Genomic DNA, 20,893 nt, shown 5'->3' with positions numbered 1-20,893 from the left:
GTGAACCAAGACCCAAGATTTAAATCAAAATACTGCAAGATTTAACCTATCTGACTCCCTCCCCCCGCGTCACGATGGGCAGAAACAAGGCGAACAGACAACCTCCACCCTCTCAGCAGAAGATCGACCAGTTCACGACGCCGACAGGACAGCGGGGAGAGGGGGACATGGCTAGTGGGGGCCCGGCGCCGGACGGAGTGAGCGCCATCCTCCAGGCAATCCAAACTTCGCAATCCGCTGGTCGAGGCCAGAGTCTCCCAGACTGAAAGCGACCTATCCGACCTTAAAGCCAAGGTAGCCCAGCTGATGACTCGATCCGGAGAGTTGCACCGCCTCGCAGAGGACGCGGAGAACCGGTCAAGACGCAAAAACCTGCGCTTCATTGGATTTCCAGAGGGCATAGAGGACGGCGGAGCCTCCGAATTCCTAGAGAATTGGATCAAAACTTGGATGCCGGATCAGTCCCTCTCGCCCTGGTTTGTGGTTGAGCGAGCCCACAGGGCACTTGCCCCTTGCCCCCCTCCGGGCGGCCCAAAACGCCCGATGATTGCTCGCTTCCTCAACTTTAAAGACAGAGACAACATCCTCAAGGAGGCTAGACGTCTGGAAGATCTTCACTGGGAAAACCATAAAATCCTAATCTTCCCGGACTACACCCGTGAGGTCCAGACCCGCCGTCGCTCATATGAGCAGGTTAAACAAAAACTTAGAGCAATGCAGCTCTCCTACATGCTCCTCTTCCCCTCAAGACTCTAAGTCCTCTTGGCCGGTAAAGCTCATTTTTTTGAAACACCTGAAGAGGCGTGGGACTGGCTGACGGAGGAGGGCGTCGGAGCCCGGAGGGGCCCCCCGGGTCCTGCTGAAAAGATCTCCCAGATGGGAACCCCCCTCCCGGGGGGGCCCCGGAGGAGCCGGAGACGCACCAGGTCCCGGAGGGGGGGGAAGAAAGAAAAAGACCCAGACACTCTTGTGGACAATGAGGTGGCCCGGAACTTAGACTCACAGACCGAGGGAGGTGCGGACCCTCCCGAGCCTCAGGCCTCGGCCCAGGCGATGGACGACGGCCGCTTGAGCCAGTCCCCGGCACTTGATTAATACTGACAATGAAACATACTTGACCCCTGCTGGAGGACCTCCGGGGGGGGACCCGAGTTGTTCAACTTTTAAGGTGCGGGCCCCTTGGAGGCCGCCATTGGTCGCATTGTGCCCCTCTAATGCACGGTGCCTGACCTCGGCACATGGCCGCTAATTGCAATTGATCCGGTTAAATGGAGGGGTCCACCACTCCAACCCAACAATAGTCATACTGGCTATCTGGTTCTGGTTGGGTATTTGGGCGACAGATGCTTCCGGGGTGGGAGTATGGGGAGGGGGGCAGTTAGGGGGGGGGGGGTTTGAAACCAGTTTAAAGCGTAGCGAGTCGCTTAACCTCGTTTGTTATTTCAATATCTCACTGTTAAGTTCAAAACAGCCGTCCCTAGATCCACAGCCAGACACCCAACTTGGTACAATACTTATGCAACCCACGCTTGGCATACACTGACTCAGGTCCTCTCCTGGAACGTAAACGGCCTGCTAGACAAGATCAAAAGGTCAGCAGTATTTAGCACTCTTCGCAGATATTCTCCCTCTGTGTTTTTTTTGCAAGAAACTCACCTCCTCGGGACTAGGTGCCCCATGCTTATGCGAGGAGGTTATGATAGAATATACCACGCGGGCTTCTCTAGAGGCTCCAGGGGAGTGGCCATCCTACTCCACCGCTCCCTACCCATGGTGATTACAGGCACGCAATCCGATCCACAGGGCAGATTCGTAGTGGTCACGGGGACGCTCCACGGGTCGCCAATAAACCTTGTTTGTGTGTACGCCCCTCCGGCGGGACTGGACGCCTTCCTACTCTCGCTCCGATGCGTGACGGCGGACCTCCCCCAGGGGGCCACCCTGTTGGGAGGAGACTTCAATGCCGTTCTCGACCCCAACCTGGACGTGTCTGGCGAGGCCACTGCCAGTAGATCCAATAGGGCTTCGGCCCTTAACAGCTGGACCGAGAGCCTAGGCCTATGTGACGTATGGAGAACCTGGCACCCCAGGGAGCGGCAATACACGCATACATCAGCTGCCCGCCAAACGCAATCTAGAATAGATTTTATATTCATGCCCGCCACGGACCTCCCGAGCGTTACGGGGGCAGAGATACTCCCTCGTGGAGTCTCAGATCATGCTCCAGTACGTGTTCGTTTGGGCGGAACAGACCCCTCTAGGTGCCCGGTGTGGCGCCTGAATGCCTGGTATTTGCAGGACGAAGACTATACCCACGAGGTCATGACTCACTTTACCCAATACTTCGACCTGAACACGGGATCAGTCCAGTCTCCAGGAACACTATGGGCAGCATGTAAGGCCACCCTTAGAGGGCAAGCTAAATATCTCCTCCTTTCCCGCGAACGGGACCGAAACTCTCAGGTCTCCAGGCTGGAGGCCAAGGCCTTAAGACTGGAGTGCCAACAAGCGACCTCGCCGTCTGCCTCTACCACGAGGCAGCTGACCTTAGTCAGAGGCGAAATCAAACATATAATGCTAGAATCGGCTAAACATATCTGGAGCGCTTCTGCGGCCCGAATATATGGCTGGGGGGACAAAAGTGGGAAGCTTTTGCATTGGTTGGCCACCCGCCCTCTGGCCAACATAGTCATTCCAGAGATTTTAGATGCCTCGGGCACCCTCACCAAAACACCTATTGATATTGCGCAGAGTTTCGCCTCGTACTATGCCCGCCTATATGCAAGGCACCCCCGCCCGACCATTGAGAGAGAGGCTCCCCTTCTAAACGACATTACCCTTCCTAAGGTCTCCACGGAGACCAGAGACAGACTAGATGAAACTATTAGCCTCGAAGAAGTCACCAACGCGATCTCCAGCCTGGCATCGGGTAAGACCCCCGGTCCTGACGGTTTCCCAGCAGAGCTATACAGGAAATGCAGTGACATTCTGGGTCCACACCTTCTTAACATGTACGAGGAGGCTGAGAGATTGGGCCGCTTCCCCGTTGGGATCGATCAAGCCACGATCGTAGTGATCCCCAAAACCCAACCCCCATCACAACATTGTTCGGCGTACCGGCCCATCTCACTCTTAAACACTGAGGTCAAGGTGCTCTCTTCGATCCTTGCCTCTAGATTGAAAAAAGTAATGCCCACTCTGGTGTATCCTGACCAATGTGGCTTTATGCCCACCCGCAGCACCAGACACTGCATTAGGCGGCTACACCTGGCCCACCACAAGACCCTGTCGCACAAACCCTTAGCACTAATCCTACTAGATTTTGAGAAAGCCTTTGACACAGTGGACTGGTCTTACCTCGAACAGGTTCTGCAAAGAAACGGGCTCGGCCCCAAATTTCGAAACCTAGTGAGACTCCTATATTCCAGGCCGACAGCCCGAGTCCAGGTGAACGGTGTGGTTTCCGATCCATTCCCCATTGCTGTGGAACCCGACAGGGATGCCCACTGTCTCCCCTGCTCTTCGCATTGATAATAGAACCCTTAGCGATAATACTCCGAGGAGACCCATTGATCGAGGGCTGGTCCTGGCCCACCTGCTTAGAGGATCGCGTGGCGTTATACGCAGACGATGTCCTCCTATATATTTCCAATCCAGCCAAAAGCGGCCCCCGCGTGCTAGAAATCCTAGGCCTCTTTGCGGAGGCCTCGGGATTGATCCTAAATCCCACCAAGTCCCTACTGGTCCCCCTGCATCGCTCCAGGGACTGTGTGGACTGGCAGCTAAACATTCCAGTACGAAGAAACAGTTTTAAATATTTGGGAATACACATCTCACTCCTCCCCGAATTGACATGGGAACTCAATATTACGCCGTTAACTAGGAAAATCAAGACTGATCTTCTACGCTGGAAGACCCTCCCCCTTAATCTGCTCGGCAAAATAGCGCTTTACAAGATGATGATCCTCCCTAGGCTCCTCTACTTATTGCAAAATTTTCCGTTCCCCATACCCATAAAATGGTTCAGGGAAATGGACTTACTGGCGCGCCAATTTATATGGAGTGGAGCTCGCTCACGACTGGCGCTCAAAACTTGCCAAAGAGATGTACACGAGGGGGGCTTAGGCATGTCCAATATCCACTTTTACTACCTTGCGACGCAATTACTTGTGATTAACGACTGGGTGGGGGGTGGGCAGTCAGACCCGGCATACCGGTTGGAACTTCAGTCCATGGGCTATCCTCGGATCTTTGGCACCCTCTACGGAGGTCCAATCTCTCAAGACGTCCCGGACGTAACTAAGGTGATTTTACAGGGATGGCGGACTGCTCAGATGTTGACGGGGTGGCGGGGGCGTCTCACCCAACAAACCCCGTTATGGCATGGGAGACACTTGGCGCAGGTGGCGGGCTTGGAGGGTTTTCGAAATTGGGACAACATAGGTATCTCTACTCTGGGGGACGTCTGGAAAGGGTCGTATATGCGATCCTTTGAGGATCTCCCAAAATTTTTCTCCCTGAATAAGACACAGTTCCACAGATATCTCCAGCTCCGACACGCCCTACTAGCACATGTCCGAATGGGAGAAGCCATACCCGAGCACAGTCCTATGGAGGCTAAGGTGCTGATGGGGGGGCTGGGTAGGGGAGGTGTTTCCCAGATATACCGTGCCCTGGTCACCGGCACCCCGGGTTCTCTGGAGGGGCTCCGCCGAAGGTGGGAGGGATGGACGGGCACCATGGAGGAGATGGACTGGGATGAAGCATTGATGGCCCCGCGCGCCCTAGCGATGGCTACACGCCTTCGATTGATACAAACATATTATCTTCACACAGCCTATCTCACACCCATCAAACTACACAGAGCGGGCTTACGCCCCACAGCGGAATGCCCTCGCTGCAGAAACCCTACAGCCGACTTTTTCCACATGGTATGGACCTGCCCAGTCATGGTGACATACTGGGAGGCTGTTTTGCAGGAAATCTCCGAGGTCCTACAGGAAGACATAGAGAGGAAACCTCTGCCCCTTCTACTGGGGATCATGGGCGACACTGGGTTGAGGAGACCGGACCGAGCTTTCCTTGGGGTGGCGTGCCTGGTAGCCAAGAGGGATATAGTGGCGGGCTGGAAGGCTATAAGTGCCCCAACACTGACTAAATGGAGAAGAGGGGTAGACTGGTGTGCGCAGAATGAACAACTTGTATATGAGGCCAGAGGATGTCCAAACAAATATAATAAGATATGGGGGAAGTGGGAGGCTGCTGCAGGTCCTTAGATTAAACAAAGTATAGCCACCAATCATATTGTAATGTCTGGGAGTATGGGCTCGGCTGTTGTTAGATGCACGTTGGCATCCTGTTACATGTGTGTACCATTGTATTTGTCCTTTTCTTTTCTTTTTGCAAAATAAAAAAAAGTCTTTATCAAAAAAACATTCAATGAAACAAAATAAGATTTTAATGATAATCCCACCGTGTTCCTGTTATGTGGTGATCCCTGAAGTCTCTTTCGAGACTTATCCAGGAGATCGCGAGTGGATTATCCGCTGGTAACCTCGTACACTTGAGAAACACTACCTACATATAAATTAGCTTTTCACTGAGACTATTTTTCTAAGAATTCTGAACAACGTGTAAACTGGACCCAGCACGTGACACTCACTGTTGTATACTTTTTTCTGCTTCCCTAGATCACTGAACTACTGAGAAGACCAAATGATTCAGAGGAAGTTAGACACACCCAACTGGTTCCTCAAAGGATCACTTGCAGTGAGAGTCCAGTGCTCATTTGGGACCCATCAGACCAGACATCTAGAGGCAGTGAGAACCCAAAACACAAAAACTCCAAAGTTACTTCTCAACATAGCAAATCTCATTCGACGGACAACAAAGGCACAGGGAAAGAAGTGACTGAACTCAAGGAACAGCTTCAAGCCATGAAGTGCCAGGTAACTTTTGCTGTGCTTTGTGTAGCATTCTACAAATATGGTGTTCTAAGAAATGTTGGCATAAGTTCCCTATGCGATCACTCTTTCCCCGGCATAGATTCTGGCATGGATTTTTCCCAAGCCCTTTGTTGCCCAGTCCACACTTTTAGCTTCATTTTTCGGAATTCAAGGATCAATTTACTCCTTTTTTGTCCAATGGGAGATCCCACAAACAAACAGTCCAACACACAATTAGATAACCTTTTCATATCTTACAGGTCCTACTGTGATTTCGAAATTACTGGGTCATTCTTCATCTTCCTGTTTCTGCCACGTACCAAGCAAACATCCTACTTTACATAAAGTATTTGATAGCGTGCCTACCTAGATTCAAGGAGCAGTTGAGTGAGTTACAATTAACTTGTTGCTGTAGAAGGTGCATCTCACACATGTTTTGTTGTACAAAGAACTGTGTTATGTGTGGAGTCTGATTGGGTCTATAGTACAGAAACCAGTCTTGACTGGAACAGAGGTGGAAACCTGGATTGTATAACTTGCTTTACAGCATGCTTTAGTTACTACCCTGGACCGAGATTTAGGCTTGACCCTCAGGCTGATGGGTTGTAGCACAATTAGAACTTTCCACACACAGTGGGTAGAATATTCTACATTAAAAGGTAGAAAACAGGAAGACAAACATCGGAATGTTGGAGCAGAAGGTCGAGACAAGTAATTATTGACCATGAGCCACTTGATTGTCTTCAGTGGAGCTCGCAACATTCCAGTGTTTCAATACACATTGCATATCGCACTTTTTTACAATACGAGGCACAGGGAGAAAACATGGTTTTGACAAGAACCACACAATCTTTTGTTCCGGTATATTGAAAGTGGATTAGAATGTAGGTCTCTTAGCCTCTTTTCTGGAAATCTTTTACAATTATTTTTTAAACTATTGTTTTGTAAGCACTTTGGGCCCAATTCATAAAACATTTATGCCGGACAGCTATCCACATACATGCCAGTTGTCAAAGGTTTTACTACTGTGGAAAAGTGTAGACCTTCCAGTGTGGAAAATGTTTTCCAAATGGAGGAAAAAAGAAAACAAGCATTGCTAACGCCAATATGTCTTACCTTTGAGACCTATTTTTTGTCTCTGCCAACGTCTTTGGCTGCGGCAGAACGCTATGCAGCATCGCATTGTCGTTGCACACATGCATAATGATATGCAGGCGCATGCATCATTAAGCATGTGCATGCCTATAAAATGATGTGGGCTTGGTTATTTTATTTACCAATTTGATCAGTAAATAAAAAAGTACCGCACAAGAGCTTTTCTTTCAAAGTGGAGGGGCCATCAGGAATTAGCTGTTTTGGCCTCCCAAAAAATAAAAAAAACATAGGTTGGGGTGGGATGCAGTGGAGAAGTGGGTGGGGCGAAAGCAATCAGGAGTGGGTGTTGGGAGATAGGGAGACCAATGAGGGGGAGACGTTTACTAGTGAGAAAGCAACGTAGAGTGCAAGAGAGGCAGGGAGTTTAGTGGTGGGATAAGCACACAAGAGAGCGCTTGAAACATAACGGACACAGAGCAACACAGAACAAGGGTTGGTGTGGATATTTGGAGAGGAGAGAAGCACACAAGTAAGACAGCCTTTAAAACAAATCATAACTCACTCTGACGAACTATTGAGTTTTGCAACTAAAATAAAATTGTAAATCTGCACCTGTGAAGAGGCTAATCTATTCTCGTAAATGTTCTTTGCATTGCCAAATTTTTTTGGGGGAATGGGCATTTTTCTGCTTTGGTCCCACACTTGGATTGGGGCCTGGAGGGTAGATTAAACTGCTGAAATAGTATGCCAGATTCCTGTTCGAGTTCTTTCAGCAATCCCCAGTACTCAACTAAAAGGTTCCCAGCAATTCCTTCCAGTTGACTAAAATCAAAGTAGAGTAGGTAAGCAACACAATGCAGGTTGGTGGGAGGCGGAAGCAGCAACGCAGGGGCAGGGGACAAACAACCAAAACAAAACAAAAAAGAATCTTACCTTGTGGAACGTAATCTGTTGCTCATGTAAAGCACTACAATGCCCCCAGGCACATTTCGTGCTATACAGCTAAAAAGAAAAAGTGCAATGTTCAGAAGCATGGAAGTGTGGGGGACTGCAATGGCCTGCAAACACATGCACTCTTTGGTGCTACATCTACAAGGAAAAATGTAGGTTTGAATGCAAGAGCAGTGGAAGGACACCAAGAAAGGAAGCAGTACTTGAGCCATGCTCCTGGGAAGGATTAAACACATGAAGAGAAAGTGAAACTGGCCCACACTAACCAAAGAGAAGTAAGGAAAGGAGAGTGACACTAAACCCAACCAATATTACGCAATGGGCAGCCTTAAATCCCTGTGTACAAAATGTCTTACAGGTCAGACCTAAAACGTAGATAAAGGAGTAGTACAAGGATTGTGGGCTTTGGGATAGCCCTCTTTTCCATTGGCTCTTACGTAGCTTTCAAATGTTGCCGTTGGTAAATAGGCAGTCCTTATACCTCATGGCATTTAAAGGTTACATCCTCTCATTACTGTTCACATTAGGCTTTGGTGATAGTACCAACTAATTCTCACTCCCTGTCTCTCCAACTGCTCACTTGTCTTATCGTTTCTGTTATCGTCATTCTTGTTCCCTGTTTATTCCCTCCTCCCCCCCCATCCATTCCTCCCCCCCGCTCACCATCATTGTTGTCCTCAGTCATCATCCTCCTTCATCCCTCTTTGCTACCCCATACGTTCCTGTCACTGTCCTGTTCATCCCCAGTTCCTCGCTCCCCCTTCATGCCACCTCATTACCAGCAATAAAAGAAGAGCTGGGGCTGTTGAATGTGTCCAGCACTTTTAGGCCCAAATTTAAGGAAAGTGGCGATTCACATTGTGAAACACCACTTTTCTTGCGCTCCCCTGCGCCCCCAAACAAAACCATGTGTGCATCGTATTTAGGATACAGCCCACCATGCCGGTATTAGGAACAGTAGCGTCAACATTATTGACGCCATTGTGGTGCTTTGCTCCACTAGCGTAAAAAATTCTGCCACTAGTGGAGCAAAGTGCAAGGAGGCCCATTAATTCCAATGGGTGCGTCCTTTTAACGCCGGTGACGCCAAAAATGGCGCAATCAAATCTTGTAGATTTCATTGCACCTTTTGTGCGGGCCTCCTTGCGCCAGAATGTCCCCTTTGCATACATTATGCATGGCGCATGCATAATGTGGTGCAAAAGATCGCAAAGTGGCACAATGCATGCATTACGCCACTTTATAGATAACGCGCAGAGTTTTTGGCATTCTAACGCCACATTAGCATCAGGAAAATGATGCTAATGTGGTGTTAGATGGCTCAAGGCCATCCTTAAATTTGGGCCTATTAAATATTCCAGCAGCTCCATCTCTTCCATTATGCGTAGGGTTGCTCCCTCCTCAGCTGCAGGAGCACTACAGTTACCTATCTTGCTCAAGCAAACTGCAGGTGCAAATGCTTGTGTTTGAAACATGCAGTAACCAAATGGGGAAAATACAAGTACACTACAGTAATACAAAAAGACAAATACAGACAGTTGCTATAGCTACTGCATTGCATGCATTTACATTATTTTTATGTTGATGTATGTCGGCAAGGCTATCTTGTGTGTATTCAATATTCAACTGAATTATGGTTCCGATTGAGAAATACAATCGAAAGGCTGGTTGTTCTGTAGTGTTGAGAAGGGTCTTCCTACACCTCATTGTGCAAATGACTGCGGTTGGACACTGCACTCCTTAGTTTTATGGGCTACCCTTTTTTTGGGGTGTTTGCACTGCAGCTAGAAGGAACCCATGCATTATTTCTGTTCTGTACAGAGGCACAGTGCCAGTTTTAACTCTAGCACTTGTTGGTGCACCACAGTCCATTCCAGTGCTTGAAATGGAAAAATAGAAGTGCTGGCACTCTGTACCAGAGTACCTGCTTTTTGCTGAGAAGTGCTGGTACTCTCCAATTAAAAGTATTACCTTTTTCTTCAGAAGTGGAGGTACTCTTCCTCTTACAATGCAAAAGTGCCTGTACTCCGTACCGGATAGTGCCGGCCCATTTAAAGCACTGGTCCATTCGAATACCTGCACCGTCGGTGCTGGAGTTGAGCCCCCTTGCTCAATGTGCGCAGCAGTGCCCACACAGTACTCAGAAATCATGCTTCACTCTCTAACACTGCCATCTACATGAGAAACGCCCAACCACCCTTCGTGTTATGCACCACATGTGATTTTAAACAGCTGGGGGTTTCTCGGATTACCCATATAATTTCTTGGAGCTGGCTCGAGCATGTAAAGGAGGAAGCCACTGCTTTAAAAAGTCAACGTGTGCGTCACACCATCAGTCTGCAGGCACGATCCAGCACAACAAATAAAGACTCCCTAAGCCAGTTTTCAAAATATGATGTGTACTAATGTGCTCAGGAATCTTAAACTAGAAACTACATTCCAATGCCCAACATATGATATTTAACAACACAGGTTTTCTGAAAAATAAAAAGATGAGCAGAACATGTTAAGGTACTGCAATATGCTACTGCATGGACTGATTTATATCGCACTGAGACCTCTAGTAGTAGCCCAAGGTATTGCAGCCTGCTGCAGCTAGAATTTTTACTAAACTTGAGACCCCTGGTGGCTCCCTTAGGTACTGCAACCTCCAAAAGCAAGGATTTGTATCGTACTTGAGAAAACTCTAGTTGCAGCCAATGGTACTGCAGCCTTTCACAGAAAGGATTTGCATCATACTTGAGAGACCTCTAGTAGTGGCCTGAGGTGCTGCAGCCTGATACAGCAAGGATTATGTCTTGAGGGATCTTGTAGAGCCACCTAAGGTACTGCAGTATCCTACTGCAAGGATTAAGTATTATTTGTGGTATCTTTAGGAGAAGCCTAATGTACTGTAGCCTGCTACTGTAAGGACTTGTGTCTGACTTAAGGGACCTCTTGTTGCAGCCTGTATCAGGAAAATGCTGATTGCACTGTTTCAAAACCCCAAGGGTAAGATAATGTGAATGACATTTTTTTTTAAGTGAGATATTTGATCGGGCAAACCTTGTTTTAAATATATGTTTCTGGGCAGCTAAGGTTGCAAATGAGCTCCTGATATGTTTGGGGCAAGTCCCTTCCCATTTGGCGTTCGTTATTTCAGACAAGGTCCTGTATTTATCGGACTCTTTTCCACGGCTGCTTGGATTCCCTAAGTGGCGTGTGATGATTTCTGCACTTAGTGAGTATGTGCTCAAGTCCCAAAACTGAGCAAGCTGCTTGCTAACAATCCAGGACTGCTGAAGATGCTGAACAAGGTTGGGCCACCTGCACTTCTGTTTTTTATCACATAATCAGAAGTGTTATTTGTGTTAAGAAATGAAGTCAAACAAATCTACTTGTCATCTGTCAAATCATGCATACATCTTTTAGAATGTCGTTGTCACATAATGAAAAGCATATATTTTGGGTGCACTCCAGCAAACTAGCATGGGGTACATTTTGGTGTGTTTCTCGGCTTTAATAAGACTTTCTCTCTTTCTGCTTTCTCACTACACTGCAGTCTTTTGACGTTCATAGAGCCACAATTACATTTAGTCCTAGTTTAATAGTTAAGTTCTTATTTAATTTCTTAGAACATTATGGTTATTGTATTAATCTTCATATATTTTCTGAAACAGTGAGTAATGTTTCGCTCCATTTCGATTATATCACTAAAGTGTAGCAATGACACAACTAAAGCAATTGACACAGCATGAACACCTTTTCTGATTCAATGTTTTGTTTACATTTTTCTTCGCAGACAGAAATTTATGAAGCAGATTACCAGACGGAACACAAAGATCGACAGAGAATTAAAGCAGAGAATGAAAAACTAAGGAAAAAAGAAGAAGATATGAGGCAACAGATGCTGTTATTGCAAGAGCAGGTAGGTCTGCCTAAAGAATTATATAAGTATTCTACAGAGGCAGAAAATAATGACAACGTGGGGAGATCGATAAAGGAGAGCTGGGAGCTCTGCTAGAGGTAGTTTAGTATCTGTTTATCTCTGCTCAGCATTCACGCCCTGGCTGCCCAGCTCCAGAAAAGGTGGCACGAGACCCTGCTGCAGTGCAGATGCCACAAGAGAGATGGTTAGCCAGGCAGAGGCAGGAGGGCTGCCCTCACCAGCCCGGCCTTAGATATATCAGAAGCCTCCTACGACCCTAGTCTCCTCCATTCTCTAAGTTCCTGCATCTTTTGCCGGTGGCCTCCTCCACGGGCTGTGTTGCAATAGCTCAGACGGAGGGGAACAAGAGATCAGGAGGCTCAGTCAATCCCATGCGTTGACCACAGGGCTTGGAGGACCCTTCCCAACACTGCCAGCTCGAAACTGGTGATTTTTTTCCAAAGGCCGAGAGTCAAAACTCAAAGGAGAGCAGTCTTGTAGGAACCAGAATTATTACTAGTTCAACCCAGTTACAAAGGTCATGAGAATGGGACTGTGGTGTTTCTTGATTCACTGGCAATAGGCATCTGGGCCTTAGAACATTGAAACTGTTCATTATCTGGATACATTTTGACATATACTTGATACAGCAAAACTACCTCTACCAAGGGTTGCATACAAATGCTTTAATGTGAGGTGAACAGACAAACAAATGCACAGTTACCGGATGTCTTCCGCCCGACACACTATATTTAATGTGGGATGATATGGAACATAAAAAAATGTGTCATTCATTTATAAACTATGATTCAGGAGAGAAAACAGCACACACCTTAAAGGAAAAATCAGGACATCAATCCTCTAATGTCTGTGTATATCTGACAAAATCACCATCACGAGGCATCTTGCACAGTCACATTGAGACATACTTTAAATCTTTTTCCATATTGTATGTATGCTGTACAATGCAATGCATCTCCCCTGGGTCACATAGGGCAATGGAAAGGTTTATTTGGCATTTACGAAGCGACACAGGGCCTGATTTGGATGGCCTTATAAATAAATGTATGCAACCCAGCAGCTTCTGCTGCATTACATTTCATAGTGGCTGGCGTCCCATGTGTGGAGGGTGGGCGTTTCTGTGCATCCACCCATGGACTTCACGCAATTCGAGATTTACTAAGGTTTGTAAAGCTTGAATTGTGTGAAATCGTATGCGTACCACAGAGAGGTGCAACAAGGAAATACATGTGTATTTCTCCATCTTACTTCCTCTTTCTATACATGACGCATTGTGCTTCACACATAGAAAGAGGAATATGCCTTTCTGGATTGTTTTTGTGCGGGAAGGTATACCTTCCTGCACAAAAACAATCCGGGCCATGAAGCAGGCAATGTTGCACCCTTGAAGTTTGTATGTTATGAACCACACTGTTAAAACCCTTCTTTTTGTGCTGGATACTTTTCATTGGTGGGTCCAACTTGTGTTCTATATTTGATTTTAGATCCACAGATCCCCATAAATCACAATTATATAGGCTTCTTCAGATTCAAATGCCTTCAGTGATTCTTGTGTTTGTACAGTACTGTTGGAAAAAGTTATGGGCCTCGTTTACCAGGACATTGCACCACCGGAATGCCACTTTTTCCGATGTTCTGGTGGCACAATGCCTTGTTCCATATTTACAAAGCGGCGTTAAACCACTCTTTGTGGCTTAACGCCGCTTTGTAAATACGGCCCCTTTACACACATTACTATGCGTGAAAGGGGCGTGCAATGGGTGTTGCTGTGGGCGTTCCACCGCTACACCCATTGCATTTTGACGCTGCCCCAGATTTATGAGAAATCGTAAACATGAGGCCCGACAAAAGCTAACACCACCCCAGGGGCAGCACAACGCGGATAAATACTTTTATTTCTCCTTGTTTTTGCTCTTTCTATGTGTGCTGTATTCTGCAGCACACACAGAAAGAGCAAAACTTATTTAAAGATTGTTTATGTGCAGGATGGTGTCCCTTGCTGCACATCAACAACCATTAAATAATAACGATTTACTACTTCTATGTGTGCTGCAGCACACATCGCTATTACTGATTGTTTATGCTGCAGCACACATAGAAGTAACAAATCGCCATTACTGATTGTTTATGCGCAGGACACATAGAAGTAACAAATCACCATTAATGATTGGCTATGCGCAGGAAAGGACACATTCCTGCGTATAAACAATCATTATGTGCAACGCAGGCACCTTTTGCACTATGGTGCAAGGGTGCCTGCGTTGGCACTAGGCAGCTAATTCCAGCGCCAGCGCTAGGGAAAACACAGGGGTGTGTGCTGTATTGTAGTAAATACAGCACATCCCTGTGTTTCTGAAATGATGCAGCGTGGCACTGCGAAATTTACCGCTGCACCAGTTCTTTGTAAATGAGGCCCTATGTCTTTTTCTAAAGACAGATTTTTACATCTTAACATTTTTCTTAAACTTCCTTCTTTTGACACTAAACCAAAATCTAATCCCTAATCAATAGTGATACAGAACTTCAACATTTGTGTTTAATAGTGTGCATTTTAAGAGCCATCCCATTTGCACCAATTGATATACCAGCCTGGTGTTCTCCTGTAGAGAATTTGTGATGTTGCACAGCAGGAAGCAAACTGGGCCTAGGAGGAAGTTTCCTGGGTTGAAAAGAAAACAGCTTGGTTATGCTGAAAAAAGGCTGGTTGGTGACTGCAAGAGAGGAAGAAACACACAGGCAGACCAAAGGAAACCAACAATACTCGACGTGCATGTAGCATGGATGCTTGGCGTCTATTGCTCTCCTGGCATATCTTCAACTCACTAATGGATATGAATGCTGAATGGTTAACATGCAACCGTGCTCACTATTTTAACCTAACTGATGGTACAGCACTATGAAACAGAAACGTCTGTTGTAGCATGTACTGTATAAAACACACAGGCCCATATTTATACTTTTTTAGCGCCGCATTTGCGTAATTTTTTGACGCAAAAGAGGCGCAAACTTGCAAAATACAATTGGATTTTGTAAGTTTGCGCCGCTTTTGCGTCAAAAGCGACGCAAATGCGGTGCAAACAAAAGTATAAAAATGGCCCACAGTGTTATAAATTGTGTGTAAAACACACATCATTATAAATGTTCTTATTTTTAACATTTGTTAAGCACAAAAATGTGCAGTGTGCAATTATTTTGACAATTCTTTCAACCACTTTAGGGTTCATGCCGTTGCAATGTCTGTGGCATATTTTGATACAATCATTCTTCTCTTTTGGTGAAGAGGGGGAGACAAGCACTCATTCATCTCCATCAGTGATGGAGAGAAGTAAGGCAGTTGCAAAATGCCCTGGGACCGTCTGACCTCCCTCTTAGCCAAATTCTCTCAATGGCTATTAGAATGTGTAAGGCAACCATAGAGTGGTCTAGGTGTATGTGTTTAGGTGCAGTTTCCCTGTGCCAAGAGGTACTTTCTTGGTACTTTCTTTGGAACATGTAAAGGGACAGTAAAAGAAGGCTAGTGTAATTTATCTCTGAGAGAGGATGTCACATAAGCCCCGGGAGCCAGGGAATTTGATTCTCCAAAACTCTTGCTAATTGTGAACTTATATAAATGCTGTGTCAGTCTCCACCTTGTACCCAGTGGTGAGTGATATTCTATACACCCTAACAATCTCTCTTTTGGCTCCTTTTGACAGCTTAAGGTGTACGAAGATGACTTCCGGAAGGAGCGTTCTGACAAGCAGGTGCTCCAGCGCCTCCTCAAGAGCAAAGCCAATGCTAAGGATCCGGTGCTCGTGCACCGCTGCAACAACAGCGACCATGAAACACCGGCAGTGGCACGGACATCTCCGCCGGTTCCAATTACCAGGCACAGCGGCAGCAGCAAAACATGCGAAAGGCACAGCCACAAGCACAGCGAATGCTCCAAACACCAACACCTGAGAGAATCTGCGCGGCCAACATCTCCTTTTTCCATAGAGTACAAATAGCAGGGCCTACTGCAGGACAAAACAACATGAACTGATAAAAAGAATGTATGTTAACCAGGGCTCCAGAAAAGATACAATCGGAAATAGCCAGGAAGACTTTTTTGACAAACCAAGCTAAAAACACTTTCAGGAGAAATTCATATTTTGCTCATCAAGTTAAGCTGCCTTTCAACTGAGTTGTAATCAGCTTTCTCAAGTCCAGAGGAAGCAAGTTGCATAGTGGACTCCAAGGCAATACATGAATTTCCTTATTTCTGCAATCAGTCTGAGATGTCTAGCACCCTTTTCGACTGAAATCTTTAAAATGCAATTGCTATGTACTAAACATAAACAGTACTAGATCAGATATAACTTGTACACGGATATATGAATATACAACCTGGCCAATGTCTTCTAACTTATACATACAACATCAGGGCCATCTTCGCCCACAGACATGTGCCACAAACAGAGTGAAGATACAACACAGTGTTTGTTCAATATAGCATAGCACAACTTTGTGATTTAAAAAAAAATAAACACCACTATAATGCCATATTAAATCTAAACACCTTTGTAGTTTCTTCAAAGCCTTCAAATTGTAAAGCTCAAAATCTCCTAGTAGAAATTGACAATTATGTCATTCAGAAAACTGCTTAAAACCACACACTTAATATAAGCTTTCCGTGACACACAACTTTCTAAATGACTGTATGAGACTCCTCCTGGGGCTAACATCTCAGCTCTAGTGACCTCACGACATAACGAAGACATCATCTTATGCTGCATCACGTCATGAATGGAAGACTAAACCACAAGGTCCACATCCGAGGCCATAGCATCCAGCCCTTGGGATGCAAGAGACACTGCATTTGAGTGTACAGAACCTTAACACATAGTAGTCGAACCTTCATAACTTCCCCCGGCCAAGATTTTGAAGTTGGCAGCTGTCAAATTAAATCATGAAACCTATACTTGTTCACTTGCTGTATCTTTTTATACAGCACAGTAGGGTGAAACCACTAGCTGGAAATAGAAAAAGGGCATTATGAAAATAAAATAAATTAATTTGGGCCTTTTTATTGGATGATTACTTTTTTTCCTTGGTATAATTTAAGGCATATACAATTTTACATCTACAGCTAAAATATAATGAATACATCTTACTGAATGCTCCATACAAATGTATCTCTCTTTGTTGCACAAAAATAGTAGTTAGGCAGAGATGGATTTTGATGGTAGGCATCTTTCACAACACATAATTGAAGGAATATGAAATGTGGCAGACTGAAATTCACACACAGGTGAGCACAGAAAACGTAAAAAAAAGACACCAAGGCCCAGATCCTGGTAGGTGACACGCAGCCCGTGCAGCATCCAAAAAAGCTGTGCTGCATGACAAGGAGAGAGCTGGAGAGCACCATATCCACATAGAAATGACACTCTCCTCCCCTCTCCCTAGCGCCAGAGCTGATCCTTCCTGTACGAAATACTATGCCTAGATAAGTGCAAATGCTTTTCCCACTTTGAATGTGTGCTGTACACTGCAGTGCACATGCAAAGACAGAAAAGCAGAGAGAAATGAAATAATGTATTTGTTTTGCACCTGCTGTTTTTGGCGCTAAACCCTTTCTTCTGATCTTTCAGAATAGGTTTTAGCATCCAAAAGCATGGATGATAGCACAGTTATGCCCATGTACCTCCCATGTAACACCTCCTTGACACAAAGCAGAGTTCCACGCTGCTTTGCGTTACTTTGGCACACAAATCAATGCAAAGACCTATTTGTGTTGGTTTGTGAATGCCAAAAAAGTTTATTGCCAGTTGAGTGTTAAAAAGAAATTCTAAACCTTTGAGAATCTGGACCCAAGTGTCTAGCATGTGGGGTGACTCCTTGCAGACAGCGAGAAGGAACACAGCACAATATCTGAGTCATAAGAGTTCTTGTCCTTGACATTTTGGGACAACTGGCAATTTCTAGAAGGGGTATTTGGCTTGGTGCTTCAATTCTAGACTTAGCACTTGTTTGTCCTGGGCTCCACAGTCTGAAATTAAAATTCAGGGTATTCAAATTAGCTAGTTTTCTGGGAAGGAGCCACTGTGCTTTAGTAAATTTTCTGCAGAGGCATTAGAAAGATGTCCAGTGCTAAGTGAAAGAAGTGAAACTGTATTGAGAGACAGGGGACATACCATAATTCTGTTTTTAAGAATAGGTCGATAGAACGAGTCCACAGCTCTGGTCCTTGTCCTGGGAAATGGTTGAATTAGGAGCGTATCCATAAATCTGAAACTATGGTGTGCAGTTCAAGCTGGGCGAAGGATTTAGGTAGAAAGTTGCAAGTTTTTGTAGGAGTTTCTATATAAATTGTTTAGGGAGCTTGTTGTGTATTTTCTTATCTGACTCTACAAACAGTTTATGGAGCTGGTTGTGTATTTTCTTACCTGGGTCTAGAAACAGTTTATGGAGCTGGTTGTGTATTTTCTTACCTGGGTCTAGAAACAGTTTATGGAGCTGGTTGTGTATTGTCTTAGCCAAGACTATTTGTATATGTATGTTGTTGAGGAGAGACAGGGAGGAAATGTACTATCCTCACAAGTTCCAAGTGCATGTCAGATTACACTGGGATTCACATGAGAACATGTCTTCCCATCTTCAGTTCTGTCTGCATCAATGTTCAAAGCCATATATCCAGAAAGTAGTTGGATGTTGCCAGAAGAGTCTGCATTCATAATCACTTCTCAGGGTCTCCAGTGAAGAAAAGAATCCTCTGGCTACATCATTTTGTATATTTATTGCAGATGAAGCTCTTGCATGGTGTGACAGTCCAAGCATGGCTTTGCTGGGGTATAACTGGCTTCAGCAGTCAAATACACAAGATCACGGACCGACTTTACAAAAACAAACTCGCTCTTAAGAGTACACTGATATTGCTGGGAAAGAAGCATGGAATCCCCACAGAATCCTAGCTATTAGCTGGGAAACAAAGACAGATATCCTGTCAGGTTGTTTCCATAAAACTGGACAGGTTGGGGAACTAGCTGGGTTCACCGGAGAATGTGTCCTAGAAAGGATCTGGTGCAGACTTAACCTCTGTGCCTACTCTATTTATCTACCTGGATAGACATCCCACAAAACTAGGATACAAAGGAGTACTTCATAATAATATAGATACTCGAATTTATAGGAAGCTGTATGGTAAAGCTGAAAGGAGGCAATCTGATCATCTACACATCTTCTGAGCCATTTGGCACCAGACAAAATTGAGATCATGTTTTTCTAGTACCAGGCCACTGGGGTGTTGATGGTATTTGGAAAAATCAGGGTAACCAACTGAGTGGGGTAACTGAGGGAAGATGACTGCGAGTTTGGTGATGGATTATGCTAGAGCTCACAAGGACAAACTCTCATGAGGAATTGCAATCCCAAGGAATTAAATGGCTCCGTTATTGATCATTTTCAAGATGGAGCGCAAGGATTTATCGCTGATTGAATATGTTACTAGCTGCCATCAGCATTGGGTTTTAAATGGGGAACCCGAGGAGGATACTCTGCAGCCGGGGGTTGACCAGTTTAAATCATTTATACAAGGGGCCAATGAACTCACACAGGCAGCAAGCCAACAATAAACTCTGGCAAATAAAATACGCTGTTCTGCCGAATTCTCTTATTAAAGAAGACTAATGCCGCATTTATGAAAATGACCTACCCGAGCCTGAAGGAATATATGGCCCACACTTATTGAAAAAGAAAGATGCATCTTATTTGAGACAAATGAGAGAAAAAGCAGAAGCCAAGTTACAGTATTGGTATCTTATCATTGATTAGGAGGCAGCCAGTGAAGCACTGAGGATACACGAATGACTGCCACAAATTATAAAGGGCTTCTGTGGTTTAAGTGTGGAGTAAAACAGCCGGATAAACCAGTGGTATTTATTGACTCTTGTTGAGCATGGACTCAGGCGGATGCACCTTAGAGCATAGTGTTTGAGGAGGTCAGGAAAGGAGTGTTACATAGATAAGGTGAATCAGTACAAGTTCACATAATACTGTTTATGGAATAGTAGCTGGCAACAGCATGTTTTTTTAGCTTGGGATGGGAGTTTTTCTCCTATGGTATCTGCAGAAGACTGCTTTCAACTGGGCTCTGGGAGGATTAATACTGGATCTTCCCTATCCCCATCAAGAATCATCTGGAACTAAGAGCCAATGAAGTAGAACAAAAGATGATAATGTTTAAAAAGCAAACAAGAAACATGATTATAGCATCCTGATACTTCTTCCTTTTTTATACAAATACACGAAGAATGGGTGTAGTATGGGGGGTCACACTTTGTGAGAGACATTGTGGCGAAGGACTCCATTTGAGTGTGCTATGGGTTGGAAGTTTTACAGAGGGGCCACCAGCGAACCATACTGCTCCTGCTGAATTAGAATGCCACCTATGCCTGAGAGGCAGAGTGAACAATCACCTTTTTTTGAGCGGGATACCCCACTTCTCACAATGACACTGCCCATTCAGCTGTCCATCATCTCTGGCTGGTATGGCCCAACTGACCATATAAGCCTTGCTACAACAAGTTATACTGATGGTGGTCTCTCATATTTAAGTGAAGATCAAAACATTCATGAGCATACACAGAGGGATCTCAAGTTATGCCCTTAACCAGAACCATAGCAAAACTACACCCTAGGCGCTTTCTCTTTCCTGACAATCAAGTGTACCATACAGGGATCCAACAATGAACAACATGATGTACATTCAACTATTTCCAATATGCATGTAAGAAACAAACAAAATCCGTTTTTATAACAATTGGGTGTATTCAAAAACTACAACTTTGGCACAGATTGAAAAGGTTTGCTTTCCCATCCATGGGTGACACCAGCAAACTTATTTCAGTGCACCAGCTCTGAATGAAAGACGGGTTATTGAAGCTCCCACAATCATATCCAGTATATTGTTGAAGGAGTCATAGCTTTAAAGCGGGGGCGTGAAGGCAGTGTT

At 45.3% G+C, this 20,893-nt stretch overlaps 1 protein-coding gene across 1 annotated transcript in view; it reads left to right on the top strand.

Annotated features, from left to right (window-relative positions):
- Positions 1-16,967, top strand: part of LOC138262117 (TNFAIP3-interacting protein 3-like) — a 98,256-nt gene extending 81,289 nt beyond the window's left edge. Inside the window, exons 6-8 of the mRNA XM_069211883.1 lie at positions 5,691-5,948; positions 11,773-11,898; positions 15,615-16,967. Coding sequence (XP_069067984.1) covers positions 5,691-5,948; positions 11,773-11,898; positions 15,615-15,908 — 678 coding nt within the window. The 3' untranslated portion in view covers positions 15,909-16,967. The remainder of the gene's footprint in view (positions 1-5,690; positions 5,949-11,772; positions 11,899-15,614) is intronic.
- The last annotated feature ends 3,926 nt before the right edge of the window (positions 16,968-20,893 follow it).

This window comes from Pleurodeles waltl, chromosome 10, assembly GCF_031143425.1.
Source record: "Pleurodeles waltl isolate 20211129_DDA chromosome 10, aPleWal1.hap1.20221129, whole genome shotgun sequence".
Classification (NCBI taxonomy): Eukaryota; Metazoa; Chordata; class Amphibia; order Caudata; family Salamandridae; genus Pleurodeles; species Pleurodeles waltl.
This window is presented reverse-complemented; position numbering and strand designations above follow the sequence as displayed.